The following is a 25246-nucleotide window of genomic DNA, read 5'->3' as shown; positions in this document are numbered from 1 at the left end:
ATTATTATCAAGGGAGTTTGAGATGAAGAACTTGGGAGGTTTGAAATATTTCCTGGGAATCAAGGTTGCTAGGTCGAAGGAAGGGATTTTCTTGTCTCAGCGGAAGTATGTTCTTGATCTTTTGACCGAAGTTGGCATGCTAGATTGCAAGCCTGCAGACACTCCTATGGTACAAAACTGTAAGCTTGGAGAGTACCCTGATCAGACGCCTACTAATAAAGAGAAATATCAAAGGTTAGTAGGTCGATTGATTTACTTATCACATACACGTCCTGATATTGCTCATGCAGTAAGTGTGGTGAGTTAGTTCATACATGCACCTAGTGAGGATCATATGAGTGCTGTGTGGCGCATCATTCGATATTTGAAGTCAGCCCCAGGAAAGGGGTTGCTATTTGCAAAGAATGGTCACCTTGAAATAGAAGGTTACACAAATGCAGATTGGGCTGGAAGTGTGATAGACAGGAGGTCTACATCAGGGTATCTTACATTTGTGGGAGGCAACCTTGTTACATGGAGAAGTAAGAAACAAAAGGTTGTAGCTCGATCTAGTGCAGAAGCTGAATTCAGAGGTGTAGCAAAGGGGTTATGCGAACTTCTATGGCTTCGAAAGCTGCTAACTGAGCTCGAGTATCCACAAAGTTTGGAAATCAAATTGTTTTGTGATAATAAAGCAGCCATAAATATTGCTCATAATCCAGTTCTGCATGATAGAACCAAACATGTGGAGATTGACAGACATTTCATCAAAGAGAATTTGGAGGCAAAAGTGATCCAGTTACCATTTGTCAAGTCTGAAGACCAGTTAGCTGATATATTGACAAAGGCTCTGTCAAGTAGAGAATTTCATTGCTCACTTATCAAGTTGGGTATCAAAGACATCTTTGCACCTACTTGAGGGGGAGTGTGGTCGTGAGCTTTTTTAGCCTATTTGTTAGGCATTTTTATTGTATAGATTTCTTCTTAGTATAGAATCGTTCCTATTGTATATCTCCTAATTAGGGTTGTCATATGTCCTATATATATAATAGGATTGAGCATTGTAAATGTACAGAAAACATATTCATTGAATACAAAAAGGAGAGTCTTTTCTACACTCCCCACATTTAATTTTGACAAAAAGTCGTTCTCTGATTCGGAGCCTTCAACTTCTCGCAATGTCCAAAGTAGTCAGTTTGTGAACTACTCAGTAGTATCGGTCCGATTCGTTCATTCAGAGTCTTTGCGACCGCAAATGCAGTATGTTAGAACGTCTAATCTCTTAAGTTTACAGGTAAAGGGAGAAAACAATATAAATAGCATATAAACTCTATAATCAAGTGATGTGGGACACATACAAGCCAGATTAAAAATGACACATGAAATTGATCAATAGAACGGGTGCACACACAAAAAATAAATTAGGACAAAACCTCGCTTTATAACATATTAAAATCTCCAACCCAAAAGCTTAGCTGATAGGTGGAGGAAACCACAACTATACAAAAAGCATATAAACCCCCATAATATTGAACACTGTTAGTTGTAACAAGACTAGACTATTGGTGGTCATTTGAATAAGTGTGTCATACTTAATATTCTATAATAGTTTACCACATCACTACTTTCATGCAAATCTCTTCTAGTTTCCGAGGATATATAATGAATTGTTCCAACGAAAGGTATAATGTAAATTGTTATGACTACATAAAAAAACAAAATAAATAAAGAATATAAGTAATTTATTGATTGGATTGTCTATTTACTTTTTATAGGAATGATTATTAGGTGGGAAGAGAAAGGTTCTAAAAACACAATCGTGTGCGTGAATGGAGGGAAAAGAAGGTCAATTATTAGAAATGACTAGGAGGGATAATTAGAAATTAGAAGGGATTGATCAATTTTATGTACATTTTAAATCCTTTGAATCTCTCTAAATATGGAATCTTTGGAGAGACTCAGAACAGTTTGAAAGGATTTGTGAATGACTTAACAAATTTATTCTTTTTCCTCACTTATATATTTATTTTAGGAAAATGACATCACAAGTATTACAATTTTCATATGGTGCTCACTTAAGGTCCATAATTTTTTTTCGATCGCTTGAGTGTCAGATTGGTTAAAAATGGTTTACTTGAGTACCATTGACGATTTGTGTAGTCGAAAAAGGAACGGTGTCATTTGGCCCATTTTTTTTCCCCAAAATTATGAATTGGGACTAAATCACAAATGTTTTTCAAACCTAACCCTAAATTTAGGAACAACGGCAAAATTGAAGTCTTTTGAGTGTTTCGAATTACTCGAATAAGTCTTCTTCACTATTTATACTTGAGCATGCACTCTCTCTCTATCTCTTTCCAACAATTATTGAGTTTCTGATGAAATAGGTGAGGAAAGTTCATCGCCTCTTTCGACGCTGGTGACGGTCGTCAATTCAATGGATATGGCAACAGTGGAGCTCGTCTCTTTCTCAGGAGACTGTTCATTCGTCGGCAGCCAAATCCATCTATTGGAGCTCGTGTGTGTCAATAGTTTGAGCGGCGGTTGTGGTGGAGATAAAAGGAGGTAGAAGAAGAACAAAGGAAAGAAATGCGAGAAAATTCTAGGAAGAGGGAGAGAGAGAATCGGTTTCTTCGAATGGCATCGTTTTCAGTCCCATTTGCCAAGTGGTCTCCTTCATTTTTCACTTTGGATTTGAACTTTTCTTTAAAAAGCTAAATCGGATTCAAATTGCTATTTCAAAAGCAACGTAGGACAAATTGCTAAAATATGTTATCAAAGGTACTCAAGTGAATAATTCTCAACCAACGTGGCACTTAAGTAATTGAAAAAAAAATTATCATACTCAAGTAAGTGTTGTACGAAAATTATAACCCTTAGGAAAAATTACCGACAAAGTCTTAAATCTATTGCACTTTTGCCAATTCAGTCATAAATCTTTTAATTGTGCCAATTGAGTCCTAAACATTTTCACCTTTTGCCATTTGAGTCTATCCGGTCAATTTTAGCCAGAAATCGCTGACATGGACGCCAGTTGTTCAACGTGAGCCGTCCTACATGTCACGGTCCATATTGACGTGAATAATTTTTAATAATATAATTAAAAAAATTTCCAATTTTATTATTATTTTATTATTATTATTTTTTCTTTTCTTGTTTTTAACCCTAGGCTAGCGAGGTCGCTCGTTGACCTTGCAAGGGCAGCAACGCCCTTGCCTAGACCAGGCAAGGGTCGCTAGCCCTCGCTTGCGGCCAAGGGTTAAAAAAATATAGAAAAAAAAAGAAAAGAAGAAAAAAAATAAAAATTCATAAACCTTTTGTCTTTACGCCAATTTAGTCCTTCTGGCTAATTTTGGCAGAATTTTGCTGACGTGAACGCCAGGCGACTTACGTGGCACAATCGGCGATGATGTGAATAACTTTTAATAATATTTTAATATTTTTCAAAATTTTATTTTTATTTTTTTCTTTTCCTTTCTTTTTCCTTTAGCCAGTCGCCGGTCCAGCAAGCTCCACTAGCCGCTGGCGAGGTTGGGCTTCACCCATGGCCGGCGGGACTCGACCCTTGCTAACCTAGCGCGAGGCCGCCCTCGCGCTGGGTTGGCGAGGCTCGCCCTCGCTGGATCTGGAGAGGGTCGAGCCCTGCCGGCCATGGGGGAGGCACGACCTCGCCAGATTCGGCGAGGTCGCGGGCGAGCCTCACTAGCAGCTAGGCGAGGCCGGCAGGACTTGCCTGGCCCTGGCCTCCAGCTGGTCGCCGGTTGAACGATCGTTTGGAGGAAAAAGAAAGGGAAAAGAAAAAAAAAAAGGAAAAAGAAAGAAGAAAAAAATAAAAAAATCGAAAAATATTAAAATATTAATAAAAGTTGTCCGCGTCATCGCCGATGGTGTCACGTAAGCCGCCCAGCGTCCACGTCAGCAAAATTCGGCCAAAATTAGTTAGAATGATTGAATTGATACAAAGACAAAAGGTTTAGGATTGAATCGGCATAAAAAAAAGTTTAGGATTGAATTGGCATCAATGCAATAAGTTTAGGACTTTTCTGACTCTTTTCCCGACTTAATTGGCAAAATGTGAAAATGTTTAGAATTCAATTGGCACAATAAAAAGGGTTATAACTTAATTGGCAAATTCACAATAAATTTATGACTTTTTTCACAATTTTTTCACAACTTGTGCTGTCCTTGTATATCTTTATTTTATACATAAGAAAATATTTCAATCATAATACATTCTTTTTTCTTTATTTTTCCTCGCTAACATCTTAACAACGGTACAAAATCCTTTTCTTATTTTTTTTTCTCCTGTAATTATCCAGATCCCCTTTTTCTCTTCCTAATAACTCCATCCAAAATGAGTGTAAATCTAAAAAAATAAATAGAAGTTCTCACATAGCATGAGATGTGGCCATGCCCTTTCTCTTGTTACATGCCTAGGTACACGAAATATATTAGGGTTAATATCACAAAAAACTCTAAACTAATACACATGTAACAAATATGTTCTAAAATAATTTTTTAACCACCAAAAATCATAAACTGATACATTTATGACGAATTTACTCTCCATTAGTTTTCGTTAAATTAAATTAATATCACGAAAATCACAAATCAGTACACTTGTAATAAACAGAGGGTAAAACCCTAAATCTATACACCCGTTAATTGTCACGTGTCATCAAACTCAGCAATTTGATATTTAAATTTAACGAAAACTAAGTAAATTTATTATAAATATATCAGTTTGGGATTTAAGATGATCAAAAAATTAATTTTTGATAAATTTTTGATAAATATATTAATTTAAAGTTTTTTATGATATTGACCTAATATTTCATGGGGGTTGTATCAAGGAGCCCACGATCGAGATGGCGATTCCTTATGGACCCCTAAAGCAACAAAAACGTTTGAACAAAACTGCTTCTTCCTCGAACTTTCGTGGACCCCACGCGGAGACCAGCCGGGAAATGGCGACCGGAAATAGTCTTCGTCCTTCCATTTTCTTTTTGGCCCTCCCTCAAATATTCTCATGGAACACATTTTTTTGTTTTATTATGGGAAGAAAATTGACGCGCTTTTGATTTTGTCACGCCCACCTTCGTTGAATCTCTCCGCCCCCAGAAATTTTTTTTTTTTATCAGAAAAGAAACTTCTCATTATCCTTATTCAAAGTTGGAAAGGCCCGAGAGATGGGCATCATTACATAATAACTCCCAAAGAGTTAGGGGAGGGGACGAAACCCAATTCGGAGGTAAGGTATTTTTTCGGTGGATTTTAGCGACCCAGTAGGCAATCGAGTTGGCCTCTCTAGGGCAATACAAAACATGGACTTTAGAGAGAGTGAGCAGAATTTCCTTGCATTTTCCAATTGGCACATGGGCTTCCCAAGTGAGTTGGTGAGGGCACGTGAGAGCATTGACCAAGACCAGACACCACTTCAATCGCATCATGCAGGGGAGGGGAAAGTCCATTCTCTTCATTTTGAGGAGAGAGAACATCATGGAGAGCATCCTCTTAGGCGAGGGCTTCAACCAAGAGAGGCGACGCCGCGGCAACTGTTTTCACAGCTCCATGCAGCAAACAACCAGCAGAATCACGACATACCCACGCGATTGAACCCTCCGTCATCCCAGGTACAACTCTCCGAAAAACATCATTGTGGCTTGTTTAATCAGCCCTGGTTCTAAAATCCAGGTGTCGTTTAAAGTTTTAATCATCAAGATTCTATTTCTTTGTCTTCGTTGAATTGTTGTCGCATGGAAAAATTTAGTATTTTTATCACCCCATTTCAGCCAGTTTATCTTTGATTGCAGCCCCCAATACATCTCTTCCTGTCTCCACAATGTCTCAATTTCTCCCTGCAGTTTCTTGACCTTTTCTCTATCGAAAGGACTGTCACTTCTATTCATGTATTATTGGAGCTCTTGTTTCAGTGAACATATTCTTTTCTGTCCATTTCCGAATGTCTTCTTACTCCATTTTGTCAATGCAAAAGTCACAGCCTGGAGGGGGGAATCCCAAACTTTCTTTATAATGTCCTTACATTGGTTATTTTCAAGCCAAAAAGCTTCAAATTTGAACTCCTTTTTACGTTTCTCATGATTGCCTTGAAGAGATAGAACTATAGGGCTATGGTCAAAACCAATTGCTGGGAGGGCAAAAGCTTATGCTTTAGGGAATAAGATCCTCCATTCCATGTTGCATAAAACCCTGTCAAGACGTTCTTTGATGTTTTCCACTCCATTTCTGTTATTCGACCAAGTGAAGGTGCATCCTTTGCTTTCCATGTCCATTAACAAGCAAGCATTCAGAAAACCCAGGAATTCTGTCATACAAGAAATTTCAGCCAAACGGTTCTCCACTTTTTCCCAATAGAACAGCACTTTGTTAAAATCTCCGAGACAAACCCAGGGCAATGAGTTTGATAAGCTCATAACACGGAGTACCTCCCACAGTTCACATCTTTTTTGAAAATGATAATGAGCATGAACAAAAGTGACTCTCATCCTCTTGCCGCTCGATAAGTCTTTGCACCTAAGATTCATATAACTCTCTGTTTGAGAATCGAAAGTGAGTTCAACTCTATCATTCCACAAGATAGCCAAACCACTGGTAGTTCCTATCGGGTTAACCACCCTACAATTCTGAAATTGTAGTATCCTCCTTATTCTCCGAAGAACCAACTCTTGATTTTTAGTTTCCATAAAAAAAAAAAAACCACAGCAGGCATGAGTCGAGCCACAAGGGCTCTTAATTCTTGGACTATCAAGGGTGTCTGTGCCCCTAGATTACTTTTGACAAAAAGTCGTTCCCTGATTCGGAGTCTGCGACGACACTTAAAATTTGATGAATGAAGTAGGTGCACCCACAATATAAAAAGAACCCGACTTTAACAACCGTTAGAATGTTCAAGCCAAAAGCTTAATAAAAGGATATCACAAATATATAAAGTATATATAAACCTCATTATTAAGTAATGTGAGATATTTTAACAATATTAGAGATAAATAAGATATTTTTATTGATTTTTTATATTTCTTAGAATTGTGTATATATTGCCCTTGATTGTGCATATATTGATTGATTAGAATTGATATCACAATATTATGTTATCTTAAATAATCATGTTGTAAAATCTATAAATAAGCTAATGTTACTCTTCATCTTAATAAATCTAAATATGCAAAAATTACTCAATAATATTTTCTCTTTGTTCTTATCGTGTTATCAGAGTTCAGGCAATTCTAAAATTTCCCGGTTGCCCATTCTCTCTTTTAATAACTATGCTCTCTCGATATCGATCTTTCATCTCCTTTGGTGGTGATATTGGTAGCCTACCATGTAACCACGTCAGCCTCTTCTCTTCTGCCGTCCTTGCGTGTAGTTATGTCAGCCTTTTCTGCCGTCCGTGCACCGCAATCACATCAACAGCCAACAACCACGTCAGTCTGTTATCTCTTAGACCGCTGGGCCATTTTTTCTACAATCAGTTAATCATATTACCTATGTATTCAAACTCCAATCAACCTTCTCATCACTTGAATTTGAGGCGAGGTTAGAGATAAATAGGATATTTATTTATATTATACATATCTTTTAGGATTGTGCATATATCATTGCGCATATCCCTTATTGACTAGAATTGATATCATAATATCTTATTGCCTTAGATAATCATCTTAAAAAATGATGATGCACTATTCATCATAATAAACAAGAAATATAGAAGCTACTCAATTCTTCTTTTCGCTTTATTCTCATCATGGTATTAGTCAACTTGTTAGTCAAATTCTAAATTCCACACAAGATTATATGTTTTTTATGATGTCTCTTTACCTATCAATTTAGACTGTTATGCTAGACTATTTGCCTTATAAACAGAGCGCTATTGGATTCATCCATTGATAGTTCAAGACATCCATCAATTCATATGACTCACGTGAAGCAGAAATTTTTTAAATTTGCATCATTCGTTTAAGGTCGTAAGAAAAAGACTCTTTTGGACTTTTACAGCTTTTGTAAGTGCATAATTATTTAGCTAATTGCTAAGCAGACTTTGAGTTTGAGCCATGTTCTTCAAGATTCTTGTTCTGGTTTCTCTGCTAGCCGTTTTGGCTTACGCTCAAGAGACCAGTTTCGTGTACAACGGCTTCAAATTGGGAGAGCTGCGCCTCGATGGGATGGCCTGGGTCACCTCCAATGGCCTCCTGAATTTGGGCTACGACGTCAAACAGCAGATGGGTCACGCCTTCCATCCCGACCCAGTCCAGTTCAAGAACTCGCCAAACGGCTCCGTCTTCTCCTTCTCCACCACGTTCGTCTTGGCTAATCAAGCTCAGTATGCGACTCTGAGGGGCCATGGGATCGTCTTTGTGGTCGCGCCCCAGAGAGGTTTCCCCGGGTCCTTGCCGAGCCAATACCTCGGCATGTTCAACCAAACCAACGTCGGCGACCCCACCAATCATGTGTTCGGGGTGGAACTTGACACGATCATGAGCACCGAGTTTCAGGACATCAACGATAATCACGTTGGGATCGACTTGAACGGGTTGACATCAGCAAAGTCAGCTCCAGCGGGGTATTATGCAGAGGGGGGGAAGTTCAAGAACTTGACTCTAATCAGCGGTAAAGCAATGCAAGTTTGGGTGGACTACGATGGCACGGAAAAGCAGATCAATGTCACATTGGCTCCGATCAAAGTGCGAAAGCCAAACACTCCCCTTCTATCTCTTACATGCAATCTCTCGTCGATTATCAACGAGAACATGTATGTTGGCTTTTCGTCATCGACCGGTTCGTTCGGGACTTCTCACCATGTTCTGGGTTGGAGCTTCATGGTAAATGGAAAGGCTCAGGCACTTGCCCTGTCCCAACTTCCTAAGCTTTCTCAGATCAATAAAAAGGAGACGTCGAAAGTACTGACGATTGGGCTACCCTGGGTGGTTCTTTTAGTCATATCAATGCTGATCTTGAGCGTAGTTTACGTGATGAGAAGGAAACGGAAATTTGCCGAGGTGCTCGAAGATTGGGAGAGGGACTACGGCCCACACCGGTTCAAGTTCAAAGATCTTTATATTGCGACAAAAGGATTCCGGAACCAAGAGCTATTAGGGACGGGTGGGTTTGGTCAGGTCTATAGAGGAATCTTACCCACATCAAAGATAGAGATCGCGGTGAAGAGGGTCTCCCATGAATCGAGACAAGGCATGAGAGAATTTGTAGCGGAGATCCTCAGCATCGGTCGGCTCCGTCACCGCAACATAGTGTCGCTCCTCGGTTACTGCCGCCGGAAAGGGGAGTTGCTCTTGGTTTACGACTACATGCCCAATGGGAGCCTCGACAAGTACCTCTATAACCAACCAAAGGTCATCCTCAATTGGAGCCAAAGATTTAGGGTGATCAAAGGAGTGGCATCTGGGCTGCTTTATCTGCATGAAGGGTGGGAGCAAGTGGTGATCCACAGGGATATAAAGGCGAGTAACATCTTGCTAGATGCTGACTTAAATGGAAGACTTGGAGATTTTGGGCTTGCAAGATTATATGACCATGGAACCGACCCTCAAACTACTCATGTCGCAGGAACGCTCGGTTATCTCGCCCCTGAGCACATGCGAACCGGCAAGGCCACTAGGAGCACTGATGTGTTCGCATTCGGAGTGTTTTTGCTTGAGGTCACCTGCGGGAGAAGGCCGGTAAAGATTCGGGACGCGGAGGACGCGATATTGGTGGACTGGGTATTTTCTTGCTGGGACCGAGGTGCAATTCTCGAGGCAAGAGATCCGAAGTTGGGGGCGGAGTTTGTGGAAGAAGAGATGGAGTTGGTGCTGAAACTCGGGTTGATGTGTTCCCACTCCGACCCGTTGATGAGGCCGAGCATGCGTCAAGTTTTGCAATACTTGGAAGGCGATATTCCGATGCCGGAGTTGTCGTCCATCGGCAGCAGGTTAACATTCAGTCATCACGAAGGTTTTGATGATTTGGCCATGCCTCCGTCCTCCATGGACAAGGCATTCCCGCAATCATCTTCTGTCGTAGAATCGCTTCTGTCAGGTGGGCGATGAGCCTCATGGTTTAGTTTCTTATCTTATTCCATGCTCTTTATCTGGTGAGCATCGATATGTCCTAGGCTCTATGAGTCATTCTGTTACTAGTCGGTGAAGCATCGCTAAAATACACGCTCTTGTATTTTATATGGCTCAAATTGGCCGCCGGCGCGGCAGCCGCTACCGGATGCTGCTCCCGGGAGTCGTTCACTGATTGGTGCACTTTATTTTTGTTCTGTAGGCCTAATCACACCACATCACCAAAAAACAAAAACTAGTTTTCTCTCTCCTCCTCTGTTTTCCCTTTACTCACCGTCAGTTTTTTGTTCATTTTTTGTTTTTGCTGCACTGCAACTATCTCGTTTCTCTCCCTCGTTACGAAACAGAGTGCCATCACAGTAGTCGTCATCGCCATCTCTCGAAGCCGCGTCGGTTGCCGCCATCACTTAAGCACCAAGATGGCAAGCTCTCTGTCCTTTTGTTCCACCGCGAAATGATAGCCAGGGAGAGAGAAAGAGGGAGGATCCGAAAATGGTCAGGACGGGGTTTATGGGGGTCGTGGCCGGGGAAGTGGCTATGGCGGTTGACGGAGGTGGTGCTGACCTCGAAGAGAGATAGACAGAGAGAGTGGGGCGGTGGCCATGGTCTCGAGTTGCAGATCAAGGGAAGAGGTGGAAGACAAAAGCGACCGACCAGAGAGACGAAGAGGAAAGAGAGAGAGAGAGACGTGAGGTTAGAGGATAGGGTTTTCTATGTATCCTCTTGGCGAGTCATTGACGCAATGTACGTCGTGGCCCTCCGAATTTGACTGGCTCGAGGCAAGCGAACTTTAAACTTCTCGTGGCGCATTATTATGCAAATGATGCAATTCCTTTCCTGAAAGCTGAATAGACAGATTAACGTGGCCTTGGAGTCTAAGCTTGCGCAAGTTAAAAGTTCGAAAACTGAACTCGTGGTATAAACATAGACTACTAGGAATTAGAAGATGAATGAACATCCTAAGTAGTGGTAAATAGAGGACAAGTTTATGAATTTTATCTTAATAAAATCTAGTGACGGGCACGGGGCGAGTTGTGTTTTACCTTTGCAGGGCAATGGGGCCTGCGCTAAATGTCCTAGAAATTTTTTTTTAAAAACAACTATTGCCATAATTGGTTGACAATTTCATTGTTTTTTCTTAAATAAAGAACAGGTCTTCGTGTTCTTAAACAGCTTTATCTTGGGCCTCATCCGGACCTCGTCTCATAATGTAAAGCAACTAAAGAGTATTCCCTCATTTAGAGAAGACAAAGATATGAGAAGAATTGAGAGTACAAGGCGTGCGGACACTAGCATGTTAAAATAAGAAAAGCATCCATGGAGCTCGTCCCATAGGATAGGAATAGGCCGCGAATGCCCTCACAGAAGTGAAAGCTCCCTTCCTTTGATGATGTTACCTCGTAAAACCTTCACAAATTGGTCAATGTGGAACAATATGGGGATGAAAACGTGGAAACCAATTATTCCGGAGGTTTTACGATTTGAATTTTATAATTTTATTAAAAATATACTGAATCATGGATCCTATAATATTGCGCAAATACTCTGCTGAGTTGACATTGACATTGAGAGGCAAAAGCTAGGGGAACGAATGGGATTAGATACCCCAGTAGTCCTAACCGTAAACGATCGATACTAGGCGTTGTACGTATCAACCCAGGCAGTGCTGTAGCATGCATGGGGAGTACGTTCGCAAGAATGAAACTCGAAGGAATTGACGATTGTTTCAGATATTTATACCAAAAATTACAAATAAAATAGAATAAGGCTGCGTTTGGGAATAGCTTTCCCAAGGGCCTTTAGGGGTCCAAAGCTCCTTCAGCCAAATATTGGGTGTTTGGTAAATTTTTTGCAACTTACCTTGAGGAAAAGAAAGCCTTCGGAAGGCTGAAAGTCCAAGGCAGGTCCTAGGCTGCCTTGGGCTTTCAGCTTTCTCGGCATACAACTTCTAAGAGTAAGTGAAAAAAATTTCTTCCGAAACTACCCTCATCATTTTTTTGATTTTCCGGTTTTGGCCTTATATGTACTGTTCATCATCTTCTTCGCTGAGACCTCGGCAGCGTGGTTGTGAGGTGACGGCGACCGGCCGGAGGGGGGCCAGCGTGGTCGCACAGCCCACCGACCGTCGCCTAAGCTCGCACGACCGCCGTGAGGGGTAACGCGACCCGGGCAAGGGCCGCCTGAGGTCGCGCGACCTTGACAACCCTCAAGGCCCGCCGGCGACCCAGATCCGACGCCGGCGGCCATCGTCTGAGGCGAAAGGACCTCCAGCAGCCCTCGGCGACCACCGATGAGTTGAGGTCGGTCGAGATCTGCATCTGATGCGAGATCTGCCGGGCGCCGGCGCTGGATCTCACCTTAGTCGCGATGTGGGTCGCGGTCCTTTCGTCAGATCTGGGTCGCGGTCCTTTCGTCGGTATCGACGAGCTGAGGTCGGTCGGCCTCAGGCGAGGGCCGCGAGGCGTCAGATCTGGGTCGCCGGCGGCCCTCGCCTGGTTTTGGTGACCCCCGTCGAGGGTCGCTCGACCCCAGGCGACCATCGTCAGTGGTCGCCGAGGGCTGCCGGAGGTCCTTTCGCCTCAGATGACGGCCGCCGGCTCCGGATCTGGGTCGCCGGCGGCCGGCTGCCCTTCGACAGAGCCGGCAAAGAGTTTCAACATTTTTAATAAAAAATAAAAAAAGAGCTTTGCAAGTATAATTTTTCCAAACGTTAATTTACCCAAAGTTACTTTGCAAAGGACTTTTAAGTTACAACTTACCAAACACAATTTGCATTTTGAAAAACCCCTTCAACCTAAAGTCCTTTACATTTCCCCAAAGACTTTCCCCCAAAGTGTTCCCAAACGCAGCCTAAGGCTCCGTTTGTTTGGCGGAAAATATTCTCCCGGAAAATATTTTCCGGATTTTCCGGTGTTCGGAGGGCGGAAAACGTTTTCCGTGGGAAAATATTTTCCTTCCCCCCTTCACAAAATAGCCTAAGTCTATGGAAAATGATTTCCGCTTCTTCAAAAGTGGAAATCATTTTCCGGAGTTTCTTCTTCTTCTTATTCACTAAGGTCGCCAACCACCGGCCGCCGGCCGCGGCTGCGGTCGCTGGTCGCCCGCCGCCCGGTCGCTGGTCCCCGCCGCCGGGTCGCTGGGCCGCCGGCCGCCAGTCGCTGGTCGCCCGCCGCCGTCGCCGCTCGCCGCCGCGCGGCGCCGGCCGCGGCCGCCCGGTCCGCCCGCCGCCGGTCGCCCAGACGTTGGGCGCCGGACGTTGGCGCTGCCACCGCCGATCGCCGCCGCTGCTGCCGGTCGCCGCCGCCGCCGCGCCGGCTGCCGCCGCCGCCGCCGGCCGCCGGCTCCGCTCTCGCCGCCGCCGCCGCCGCCGCCGGTCGCTGCACCCCGCCGGTCGGCCGCCGCCCGTGCAGCAGCCGCTGCCGCCGGCCGCCGCCGCCGCCGGTCGCAGCGGCTCGCCGGTCGCCGGCCGCCGCCTGCTGGCCGCGCTGGCCGCCGATCGCCGCATTGGCCGGGCGAAAAATATTTTTCGAAACTTTTTCATATTGGTCGCCGAACACCGGAAAATTATGTTCCGGAAAACATGCCGCCGTCGCCGCCGCCGCCGGTGGCCGGCGAAAAATATTTTCCGAAACTTTTTCATATTGGTCGCCGAACACCGGAAAATTATGTTCCGGAAAAATTTTTTCCAGGAAAATGACTTCCGGGAAAATATTTTCCAAAAGGAGAATATTTTCCGCCAAACGAACGAAGCCTAAATCATATAAAAATATTCTTCTTTCTAAAAGTGTGCATGGGTTAATTAGTAGGGCGAGCAGGGCTGACCTCCCTGCTCATTTCACGTGGAACCAATAAGGTGAACAATTAATGCCTCACTTATGTTACTTTAGGAATGAGAATCTATTGTTAGAATTTCCATTTTTTTAAGATAAATATTCTATTCTAATATGTGAGGTGTAGCATTGAACTCGAGCAATCCAATTTTGAGCTTCACGAAGCAAAGTGTCGATTCCACTGCTTATAAGATGTCGTCTCACGTTGATACGTTACAGACTTCTTGAGGTACATAAACTCTAATAGGATAGTTGCATAAATTGACAAAATTAAGTATCACATTCAATGATACATGTTTCTATGCAGACCATGTGGATAAATATAGATGAACCCCACATTTTATTCGAAGCATGAAACTTCATAGATAAGCTCAATTCATGCATTATTATATAATGTTTTTCTCTCTCATCTCACATATGTATAACTTAATAATCGCTGGTGGCTAGACGAGGGGGAAAAATATAAAAAAAAAATAAAATTCCACATCAGCGCTGGCCGTGCCACATAAAATGACCGATGCTAACTAGACTGTTACATTAGCACTTTTCGACCCAAATTGACCGAAATAACTAAATTGACAAATTGTTAAAAGGTTTATGATTAAATTGACACAATTGAAAAGTTTATGACTGAGTTAACCGCCGTACAATACGTTTATGGCTTTTTAAGATAATTTTCCCGAAATGTTTCTACAATAAGTATTGTAATTTTGGACATCATCATCAACAAGTGATTTCTACATGGGCCTGATCCAAACTGGAGGATCTCTTTTATAGCTTTTTGTAATTATTGGAAAGGCTTGAGCAAGACAAAGTGGGCTTGACCTCTACCCTACCCGTTTCAGATTAGTGACATTGCTATAGTAATACAAACCGGACTTCCACAAGGGCCGGCGGATCTAACATAGTTCATCTACACTATTACATAAAGCAAAGATTTTAAATGATGTCAATTATTTCTTCGTCGAAAATGCTTAATTTTGTCTTTTGCATATATTATATTTATGGATAAGTACGTAAAAATCAAATAATTGTCTATTATCTTATCAATTCTAACTAACAATGAACATCACATGCCTACAACTTTGCAAAATATAAATGCAAGTGATGTCCATAAGACCATAACCGTAACTCTCCAATCAGAGGCATGGTGAAATGAATCTTCCCAACTAGGGATAGAGGAAATATAGCCCAAAGGTTATTACCCTTCACCCTCTAACATAAAGCTTGCTTTAGAAATTAGTAATTGAGCACTGTTAGATGTAACAAGACTAGACTATTGGTGGTCATTTGAATAAGTGTGTCATACTTGATATTCTATGACAGTTTACCACATCACTAAATTCATGTAAATCTCTTCTAGTTTCCGAGGATATATAATGAATTGTTCCAACGAAAGGTATCATGTAAATTGTTATGACTACATAAAAAGAACAAAATAAATAAAGAAACATATAAGTAATTTCTTGATTAGATTGTCTATTTAGTTTTTATAGGAATGATTATTAGGTGGGAAGAGAAAGGCTCCAAAAACACAATCGTGTGTGAATGGAGGGAAAAAGAAGGTCAATGATTAGAAATGACTAAGAGGGATGATTAGAAACTAGAAGGGATTGGTCAATTTTATATACATTTTAAATCCCTTCGAATCTCTCTAAATATGGAATCTTTGGAGAGATTTGGAACGATTTTAAAGGATTTGTGAATTACTTAACAAATTTATTCTTTTTCCTCACTTATGCCGTTATTTTAGGAAAAATACATCACAAGTGCCACAATTTTCATATGATGCTCACTTAAGGATCATATTTTTTTTCGATCGCTTGACTATCGCATTGGTTAAAAATTGTTCACTTAAATGCCATTGGCGATTTGTGCAATTGAAAAAGGCATTAATTTAATATAAATAATTCAACATGACTCACTAGAGAAATGAAATCAGCACAATAGTGCATAAACGATGTCGTTTGGCCCATTTGTTTGCCCCAAATTAATGAATTTGGACTAAATCACAAATGCTTTTCAAACCTAACCCGAAATTTAGGAACTGTGGCAAAATTAAAGTCGTTTTGAGTGTTTCGTGTTGCTCGGATAAGTCTTCTTCACCATTTATACTTGAGCATGCACTCCCTCTCTATCTCTTTCCAACAATTATTGAGTTTCTGATGAAGTAGGTAGGGAAAGTTTATCATCTCTTTCGACGCTGGTGACGGTCATCGATTCAACGAATTGGCAACAGTGGAGCTTGTCTCTTTCTCGGGAGGCTGTTCGTTTGTCGGCGGCCAAATCCATCTATTGGAGCTCATGGGTGTCAATAGTGGTGGTTATGGCAGAGATAAAAAGACGTAGAAGAAGAACAAAGGAAAGAAATGTGAGAAAATTCTAGGAAGAGAGAGTGGAAGAGAATAGCTTTCTTCAAGCGACATTGTTTTCAATCCCATTTGCCAAGTTGTCTCCTTCATTTTCCATTTCGGATTTGAATTTCTTTATAAAAAAAAAGGCGACATCGGATTCAAATTGTTATTCAAAAAGCCACATACAACAAATTGTTGAAATATGTTGAAGGCACTCAAGTGAATAATTTTCAACCGATATGTCAATTAAGTAATCGAAAAAATAATTATCACACTCGAGTGAGCGTTGTAGGAAAGTTATGACACTTGGGGAAAATTACCAAAAAAGTTTTAAACCTATGCATTTTTGCCAATTCAGTTCTAAACCTTTTAATTGTGTCAATTGAGTCAATCTAATCAATTTTGCCCAGAAATCACTCACATGGATGCCAGCTGTCTTACATGACACAATCGGTGTTGATGTGAAATTTTTCTAATAATATTTTAGTATTTTTTATTAATTTTTTATTCTTTTCTTTTTTCTTTTTTTTAACCCTAGGCTGGCGAGGTCGCCGGTTGACCCTCGCTTGGCTTGGGCGAGGCGTCGTGGCCCTCGTCAGCCACGGGTGAGGGCACTGATACCCTTGCCCAGACCAAGTGAGGGTCATCATCCCTTACCGGCCAAGGGTTAGAAAAATAGAAAAGGAAAAAGAAAAGAAGGAAAAAAGATTAAAAAATTCAGAAATTTTTTAACAAAAATTAAAAATTTGTCTACGTCAGAGCCGGTTGTACCATGAAGGACGGCCAACATCCACATCCACATCAGCGATTTCAAGTCAAAATTAGCCAGATAGACTTAATTGGTAAAACGTAAAAATATTTAAAATTGAATTGACATAATTAAAAGGTTTATGACTGAATTAGCAAAAGTGTAATGTGTTTAGGACTTTTTTAGTAATTTTCCCATGATACTTGTGCTGTCCTTATATATCCTTATTTTATACATAAAAGGATATTTCAATCATAATACATTCTTTTTCTTTATTTTTCCTCTCTAATATCTTAACAACCGCACAAAATCCTTTCTTTTTTTTTTCTCCTGTAATTATCCAGATCCCCTTTTTCTATTCCTAATAACTCCATCCAAAATCAGTGTAAATCTAAAAAATAAATATAAGTTCTCATATACCCATTAGATGTGCCCATGCCCTTTATGTTGTTACAATCCTAGATACACAAAAAAACCTTATGTGGGTTGTATCAAGAAGACCACGAATGAGGTGAGGGGCCTGACTTAGATCCTTGGTTGATGGTTACACTGGTAACCTGACCAAACCAGGGATTGTTGTCAACCAATAAAGATTGTCTACGTTTGTCCACTAATATGACGGGCTGCCAGAATGCATTTCTTATTTTAACGTGTCAATGTCGATGTTCGCACGTCATGCTCTTCTTATATCTTTATTTTCTCCAAAAAATAATACCCTTTATATATTTTGTGTTTAAAGGATGACAAGATCCACATGAAACTTCAAACGAACCAGTTTTACCTCGTGCTTAAGAGGCAGCGGCGATTCTTTATGGACCCCTAAAGCAACAAAAACGTTTGAACAAAACTGTTTCTTCCCCGAACTTTCGTGGACCCCACGCGGAGACCTGCCTAGAAATGGCGACTGGAAATGTTCTCATGGAGCCCTTATCTCCCAAGGGGCACGGTCACGTTTTTTTTTATTTATTATGGGAAGAAAGTTGCCGCGCTTTCGATTTTATCACGCCCACCTTCGATGAATCTCTCTCCCCCCAGATTTAATTTTGACAAAAAGTCGTTCTCTGATTCGGAATCTAGCGACCACACGTGAAATTTAACAAATGGACTAGGTGCATTCACAATATAAATACAACCCGACTCTGATATCCGTAAGAATGTTCACATCAAAAGCGTAAGCTGAAAAGTAAAGAGACACCACAAATATATAAAGTACATATAAACATCACAATCAAACGGATATTTCAACAATGTTAGAGATAAGTAAGATATTTTTTTTTGATGTTCTATATCTTTTAGAATTGCGGACCTATCTATTTTGATTGTGCATATACAGATTGATTAGAACTGATGTCACAATATTATGTTATCTTAAATAGTCATATTATAAAATCTATAAATAAGCTAATGTTACTCTTCATCTTGATAAATCTGAATATGCGAAAATTACTCAATACTCTTTTCCCCTTTATTCTTATCATGGTGTTGGAGCTTAGTCGATCCTTAAATCTCCCGGGTGGATACTCGAGCATATATCCCATCTCGTGCCATTATCTTTTTTAATAACTACTAATGTTGCTCTCTCAACATCGATCTTCAACATTGTTCATCTCCTTTGGTGGTGATGTTGGCAACCTACCATGCAACCACGTCAACCTCTCCTATTGTCCTGCGTGCGGTTGTGTCAGCCTCTTTTGCTGTCCCTGCACCATAACCTCGTCAACAACCATGTTAGTCTGTTGTCACGTAGCCTGCCGGACCTATTTTTCTACCATCAATCAATCATATTACCTATGTATTCTAACTACAGTTAACATTCTCGTCACTTGAATTTAAGGTGATGCTAGAGATAAATAACATATTTATTTAGATTCTCCTTATCTTTCAGGATCGTGCATATATCATTATGCATATCACTGATTGACTAGAATTGATATTATAATATCTTGTTGCCTTAGATAGTTATTTTATAAATATGCTGCTGTACTATTCATCATAATAAACAAGAAATACAGAAGTTACTCAATTCTTTTTTCTGTTTTATTCTCATCTTAGTATCAGTCCACCTGTTAGTCAAATCCCATATCCCATAGGGTTTATATGTTCATTATGATCTCTCCACTTATCAATTTAAGCTTTTAGGTTGCATTTTCTAGCAAAACATTTCTTCTCTTTCTCACTTTGAAGTCCTAATTGCCTTATAAACAGGAAACAATTGGATTCGTCCATTGATAGTCCAAGACATTCATCAATTCATATGACTCACGTTGAGCAGAAATTTTTCAAATTTGCATCATTCGTTTAATGTCGTAAGAAAAAGACTGTCGGACTTTTATAGCCTTTGTAAGTGCACCATTTTTTAGCTAATTGCTAAGAAGACTTTAAGTTTGAGCCATGTTCTTCAAGATTCTTGTTCTGGTCTCTCTGCTAGCAGTTTTGACTTACGCTCAAGAGACCAGCTTCGTGTACAACGGTTTCCAATCAGATTATCTAAGCCTCCATGGGATGGCTGGGATCACCCCCAATGGCCTCCTGAATCTGGGCTACGACACTAGACGGCAGAAGGGCCACGCCTTCCATCCCGACCCAATCCAGTTCAAGAACATGCCAAACTGCTCCGTCTTCTCCTTCTCCACCACGTTTGTCTTTGCGATCTGACCTCATTATAAGAATCTGAGCGGCCACAGGATCGTCTTTGTGGTCGCACCCCAGAGAGGTTTCCCCTGGTCCTGGCCGAGCCAATACCTAGGCAGGTTCAACCAAACCAACAACGGCAACGCCACCAATCGTGTGTTCGGGGTGGAACTTGACACGTTCCAGGATTTCGACACTCAGGACATTGACGATAATCACGTTGGTATCGACTTGAATGGGTTGATATCGGCAAAGTCAGCTCCAACGGGGTATTATGCAGATGGGGGGAAGTTCAAGAACTTGACACTAATCAGCGGTAAAGCAATGCAAGTTTGGGTGGACTACGATGGCACGGAAAAGCAGATCAATGTCACATTGGCTCCGATCAATGTGCGAAAGCCTAACGCTCCGCTTCTGTCTCTTACGCAGGATCTCACATCGATTATCAACGAGAACATGTATGTCGGCTTCTCGTCATCAACTGGTTTGGTGGTCCTGACTTCTCTATATGTTCTGGGTTGGTGCTTCAGGGTAAATGGAGAGGCTCAAGCACTTGCCCTGTCCCAACTTCCTAAGCTTCCTCAGATCGGTAAAAAGGAGACGTCAAAGGTATTGACTATTGGGCTACCATGGGTGGTTCTTTTAGTCATATCAATGCTGATCTTGAGCATAGTTTACGTGATGAGAAGGTGTTGACACCTGAAATTAATTAGAGATTTCGTCGTGAGGATATATTAATAAAATGACAAGGGATGACATCACCTGTACTAAAATGGCAGCTGGTAGGTACGGACAGTCATAAGCGGGAAATTTGAAATTCAGATGGAGGGGGATCAAAAATGCTGAAGGTATTTTCATCGAAGATGTCGACAAGAGAAGAACGAATGTCAAGCTATGAGAGATTCGATGAAGGCCTTTGCCCCAGAAAAGACAGATGTCCAAGTGCTAAAAAGTGCTTCTCATCGATGAATTCGATGAAAAGGATAATGGATGTCAAGTCAGAAAAGCTCGATGAAAGTCCTTATTTCTGGTGCACAGGTGTCAGACGGAGAAAAGCTATGAAAGATTCGATGAAGGTCTTTGCTCCAGAAAAGACAGATGCCCAAGTGCTAAAGGTGCTTTTCATCGATGAAATCGATGAAAAAGATAATGGATGTAAAGTCAGAAAAGCTCGATGAAGGTCCTTATTTCTGGTGGACAAGTATCAGACAGAGAAAAAATTCGATGATGATTACCGTTCCAAGAGACAGGTGTCAAATGGAGAAAAGACTCGATGACGGTTATCATCCCGAGAGATAGGTGTCAAACGGAGAAAAGGCTTGATGATAGTTATTATCCCGAGAAACAGATGTCAAACGGAGAAAAGGCTCGATGACAGTTATCATCCCGAGAGATAGGTGTCAAACGGAGAAAAGGCTCGATGACGGTTATCATCCCGGGAGACAAATGTCAGACGGAGAGAAAGCTCGATGACAGTTACCATTCCGAAAGACAGGTGTCAAACGAAGAAAAGTTCAATGACGGTTGTCGCCTTAGAGAACTAATAGGCTCGATGACGGTTGTCGTTTCAGAGATTAAATGGGCTCAAGAGCGGTTATCACTTTGTACAGAAGATAATATCGATAACAGTTGATAAACAGGTGTCATTAAATTAACGGTGAAGATGAAATCAATAGTAGATATTGGATACAACACCAAGAACGGTTACCAAGTTTGTGCTATAAATAGCGTCTGATTATCAATAAAAGAGGCCCCCGGCACACATGAACAAAATAAATGTTGTCTTTTATCTTTACTTCCAAGTTCCGTACTTTCAGTTTTCATAGTTGTAGTCTTTACTCTCCAGTTTCGCACTTTCAGTTTCCATAGTTGTAGTCTTTACTCTCCAGTTTCGTACTTTCAGTTTCTTTAGCTGTAGTTGCTCAGGTCTTTATGAACTTTGGACGCCACCAGCAATTGGATGGATTCGTCTAGATTTTCTGTAAAAATTAAGTTTTTTATTCACGCCTAGATTGCTCCTGTCCAGAATTAGATCTATAACTCAGTCTCCTTTCATTAAGAGCCAAAGAACGACTTTCGGTGAATTATATTTCGTCAGGAGGACATTTCCGACGAAATAGAAGGAAACGGAAATTTGCCTATTTGCTCGAAGATTGGGAGAAGGACTATGGCCCACATCGGTTCAAGTACAAAGATCTTTATATTGCGACAAAAGGATTCCAGAACCAAGGGCTATTAGGGACCGGTGGGTTCGGTCAGGTTTATAGAGGAATCTTACCCATATCGAAGATAGAGATTGCGGTGAAGAGGGTCTCCCATGAATCGAGACAAGGCATGAGAGAATCTGTAGCGGAGATTGTAATATTTGATTTTAAAAAAAAAGAAAGCAAAGAAAAAGGGTTGAAAAGTCAATAAAGAAGCTCCAGTGGACTTCAGCTTATACAAGGGGACCGAGAGCTTGCGGGAGAGAGAAAAAGAATGAAAGGAAAGAGAGAGGAAAGAAGAGGAAGAAAGGGAAAGAGAAAGAAGAAGGGTTTCACACGTAATCGCCACGAACGTCTCATCAAGCCAATTCAACATCAATTCGCAATGTTCGGTAAGTGCTCGCGCCTCTCGTTCGTCCAATCGGAAAAGTTTTCCGGGTTAGAGCTTATATTTCGGAATTATGTGTTATTTGAGCGGTGAAGTACGATTTTTGAGTTGTTGAATTATGAATATAATAAAATTGGTAGTTTAGGGTGTCATGGAGCCGTGGGATTTTACAGATCTTGATTTAGACTTACGGTTTGCCTAATATGAATTTTTGAAGTTGGCCGCGTAAGGTGAACAGTGCGCGATCAGCCGTTTTTAGGCTGATTTTCGTCGGTTTTTAGCTTGATTTTGGGATGGCCAAGTTGGGGTTCTTCTAGTGCTATGAATGGGCTCTTTATTAACTATAAGCTCACTTGCAACGGGGTTCGGTAAAGGAATTTATGGTGAGATCAAGTTTCGCGTTCAAATTCCGCATTGCAGACGGTTTGGATAATCGCTTTGGACAAGCAATTTGTGGGCGCCTTTGAGTTGTCTTGTTAGCGTTTAAGGTTCGTAGTTATCGTAGTATTTTACTTGGTGTTGACGTTGATTCTCGTTTAATTGATAGGATTACGAGATCGTCAGTCCAAGTGAGTGTCGTTGTGTGATTTTTGGGGATTCCAGATGAGTGGTGCTATCTCTTCTTTGAGTTTGTAAACTCATATTTCGAAAGCAATATGAATCATATATGTTATGAGTTAAATAGCATTGTTATGGCATAAAAGCTCGGATCGGGCATTTTCTACCCTGTTGATTATTTGAAAATGGTATGGTAAAGCATTTTTGGAAATGACTTATATATCGATTATCGTGAAATAAATTGAGGAAATTCTTTATAAAAAGAATTCTTTTGTTAAAGGTTATACATATCGATTTATGAAGAATTTTGAAATGATGTGAGAAATGTTTTGTAAAATGCATTCGGTTTGACGAACGAAGTTGATAAAGATTGTGTTTTGTTTTGAGAAATCAATTGGTGATATTGATTGTGAATTATAAGATTTATTATGGATTTGGTATTGTGGATTATTGGAGGATGTGTTTTTTGTGCTCAATATGACTGTGAACCCATTGAGGGGTTTAAGGGTATGCATATCGGGTTTAGGATATCCTTCTAAGCCGAGCCACCGGCTTTGTAGGTGGAGACCTTGCCAAGGGGGGAATCTTGGTAGCCTTGTCATAAGGTTTTGTGTTGTGACCATTGTTAGATATTGAGCAATAGATTAGTCGATGGAATGGACCATCGACGTGTGATGTGATATGAGATTTATCAAAGGAATAGACCATTGATGCATGATTTGAGATTAGTCAATGGAATGGACCATTGACATGGTTTTTTATAGAGATTGATCAATGGAGTCAACCATTGATGTTTATGATGATTTAAATGAGTATTTCTGAATTGTATAAAACTTGTTGAAATGGAACAACTCTTATGTGACTCGATATGTAATTTATATTTTGAGTTTGGCTCTTGAAATTCTGGTATGACTTTTTGTATTCATGCATAGCGGTTGCTCGATTTGCTTAAAAGAGATACGCACTGCTTATTGAGCTGTGGTTGCTCAACCCTCTCTTTCCCTAATCTTTTCAGGTTTTTTGGTTAGTAGCCAATAGAGCGAGAGTGATGTTGTGGGGAATTTTGGGTGGTTTGAGGCTATGTCCTTCGGGTAGAAAGACGATCGTGTCATCCGCTATCCTGGTAAGTTTCGCGGTATGACAAAGATCATTAGCATCGGTCGGCTTCGTCACCACAACATAGTGTCACTCCTCGGTTACTGCCGCCGGAAAGGGGAGTTGCTCTTGGTTTACGACTACATGCCCAATGGGAGCCTCGACAAGTACCTTTATAACCAACCAAAGGTCACCCTCAATTGGAGGCAAAGATTCAGCGTGATCAAAGGAGGGGCATCTGGGCTGCTTTATCTGCACGAAGGGTGGGAGCAAGTGGTGATCCACAGGAATATAAAGGCAAGCAACATCTTGCTAGATGCTGACTTAAATGGAAGACTTGGAGATTTTGGGCTTGCGAGACTATACGATCATGGAACCGACCCTCAAACGACTCATGTGGTAGGAACGCTCGGTTATCTCGCCCCTAAGCACATGTGAACCAGCAAGGCCACTAGGAACACCAATGTTTATGCGTTCGGAGCTTTCTGCTCGAGGTTGCCTGCGGGAGAAGGCAAGTAGAGCTTCGGGACGCGGAGGACGTGATATTGGTGGACTGGGTATTTTCTTTCTGGGACAGAGGTGCAATTCTCGAGGCAAGAGATCCGAAGTTGGGGGCGGAGTTTGTGGAAGAAGAGATGGAGTTGGTGCTGAAACTCGGGTTGATGTGTTCCCACTCCGACCCGTTGATGAGGCCGAGCATGCGTCAAGTTTTGCAATACTTGGAAGGCGATATTCTGATGCCGGAGTTGTCGTCCATTGGCAGCAGGTTAACATTCGGTCATCACGAAGGTTTTGATGATTTGGCCATGCCTCCGTCCTCCATGGACAAGGCATTCCTACAATCATCTTCTGTCGTAGAATCGCTTCTCTCAGGTGGGCGATGAGCCTCATGGTTTAGTTTCTAAATTTATTCCATCCTCTTATTTTCCATATGGCTCAAATTGGCTGCCGCGCCGGCAGCCGGAACTGGCTGCTGCTCCGGGGTCGTCGTTTACTGATTGGCGCACTCTATTATTGTTCTGTAGGCCTAATCACACCACATCATTCCCCACATCACCAAATAAAAAAACATTTTTCTCTCTCCTTCTCTGTTTTTCCTTTACTCCCTCTCGGTTGATTTCCGTTCTTTGTTTTTACTGTCCTCGTCGTCGCCATCTCTCGAAGCCGCGTTGGTCGCCGCCATCACTTAAGCACCAAGATGGCAAGCTCTCTGTCTTTTTGTTCCACCGCGAAATCGTAGCTCAAGAGAGAGAAGAGGGAAAATCTGGAAATGGTCATGACGGGGTTATGGGGGTCGTGAACGTGGACGTGGCTATGGCGGTTGACGAAGGTGGTGCTGACCTCAGAGAGAGAGAGAGAGAGAGAGAGAGAGAGTGG

General features: G+C 41.4%; 1 protein-coding gene and 1 pseudogene across 1 annotated transcript; both read left to right on the top strand.

Annotated features, from left to right (window-relative positions):
* The first annotated feature begins 7294 nt into the window (after window positions 1-7294).
* On the top strand, window positions 7295-10453 carry LOC115663957 (L-type lectin-domain containing receptor kinase IV.1-like). The gene has a single exon (XM_030585916.2). It carries the CDS (start codon window positions 8049-8051, stop codon window positions 10038-10040), a length of 1992 nt encoding a protein of 663 aa, XP_030441776.2. The 5' UTR covers window positions 7295-8048; the 3' UTR covers window positions 10041-10453.
* An 8931-nt stretch (window positions 10454-19384) lies between these two features.
* LOC115661837 (L-type lectin-domain containing receptor kinase IV.1-like) lies at window positions 19385-24753 on the top strand (annotated as a pseudogene).
* Window positions 24754-25246: the final 493 nt, after the last annotated feature.

Source organism: Syzygium oleosum, unplaced genomic scaffold, assembly GCF_021117445.2.
Source record: "Syzygium oleosum isolate NSW1041296 unplaced genomic scaffold, Sole_v2.1 Sole_v2.09, whole genome shotgun sequence".
NCBI lineage: Eukaryota > Viridiplantae > Streptophyta > Magnoliopsida > Myrtales > Myrtaceae > Syzygium > Syzygium oleosum.
The sequence above is the reverse complement of the archived record's forward strand: the minus strand, read 5'-3'. Positions and strand labels throughout refer to the sequence as shown.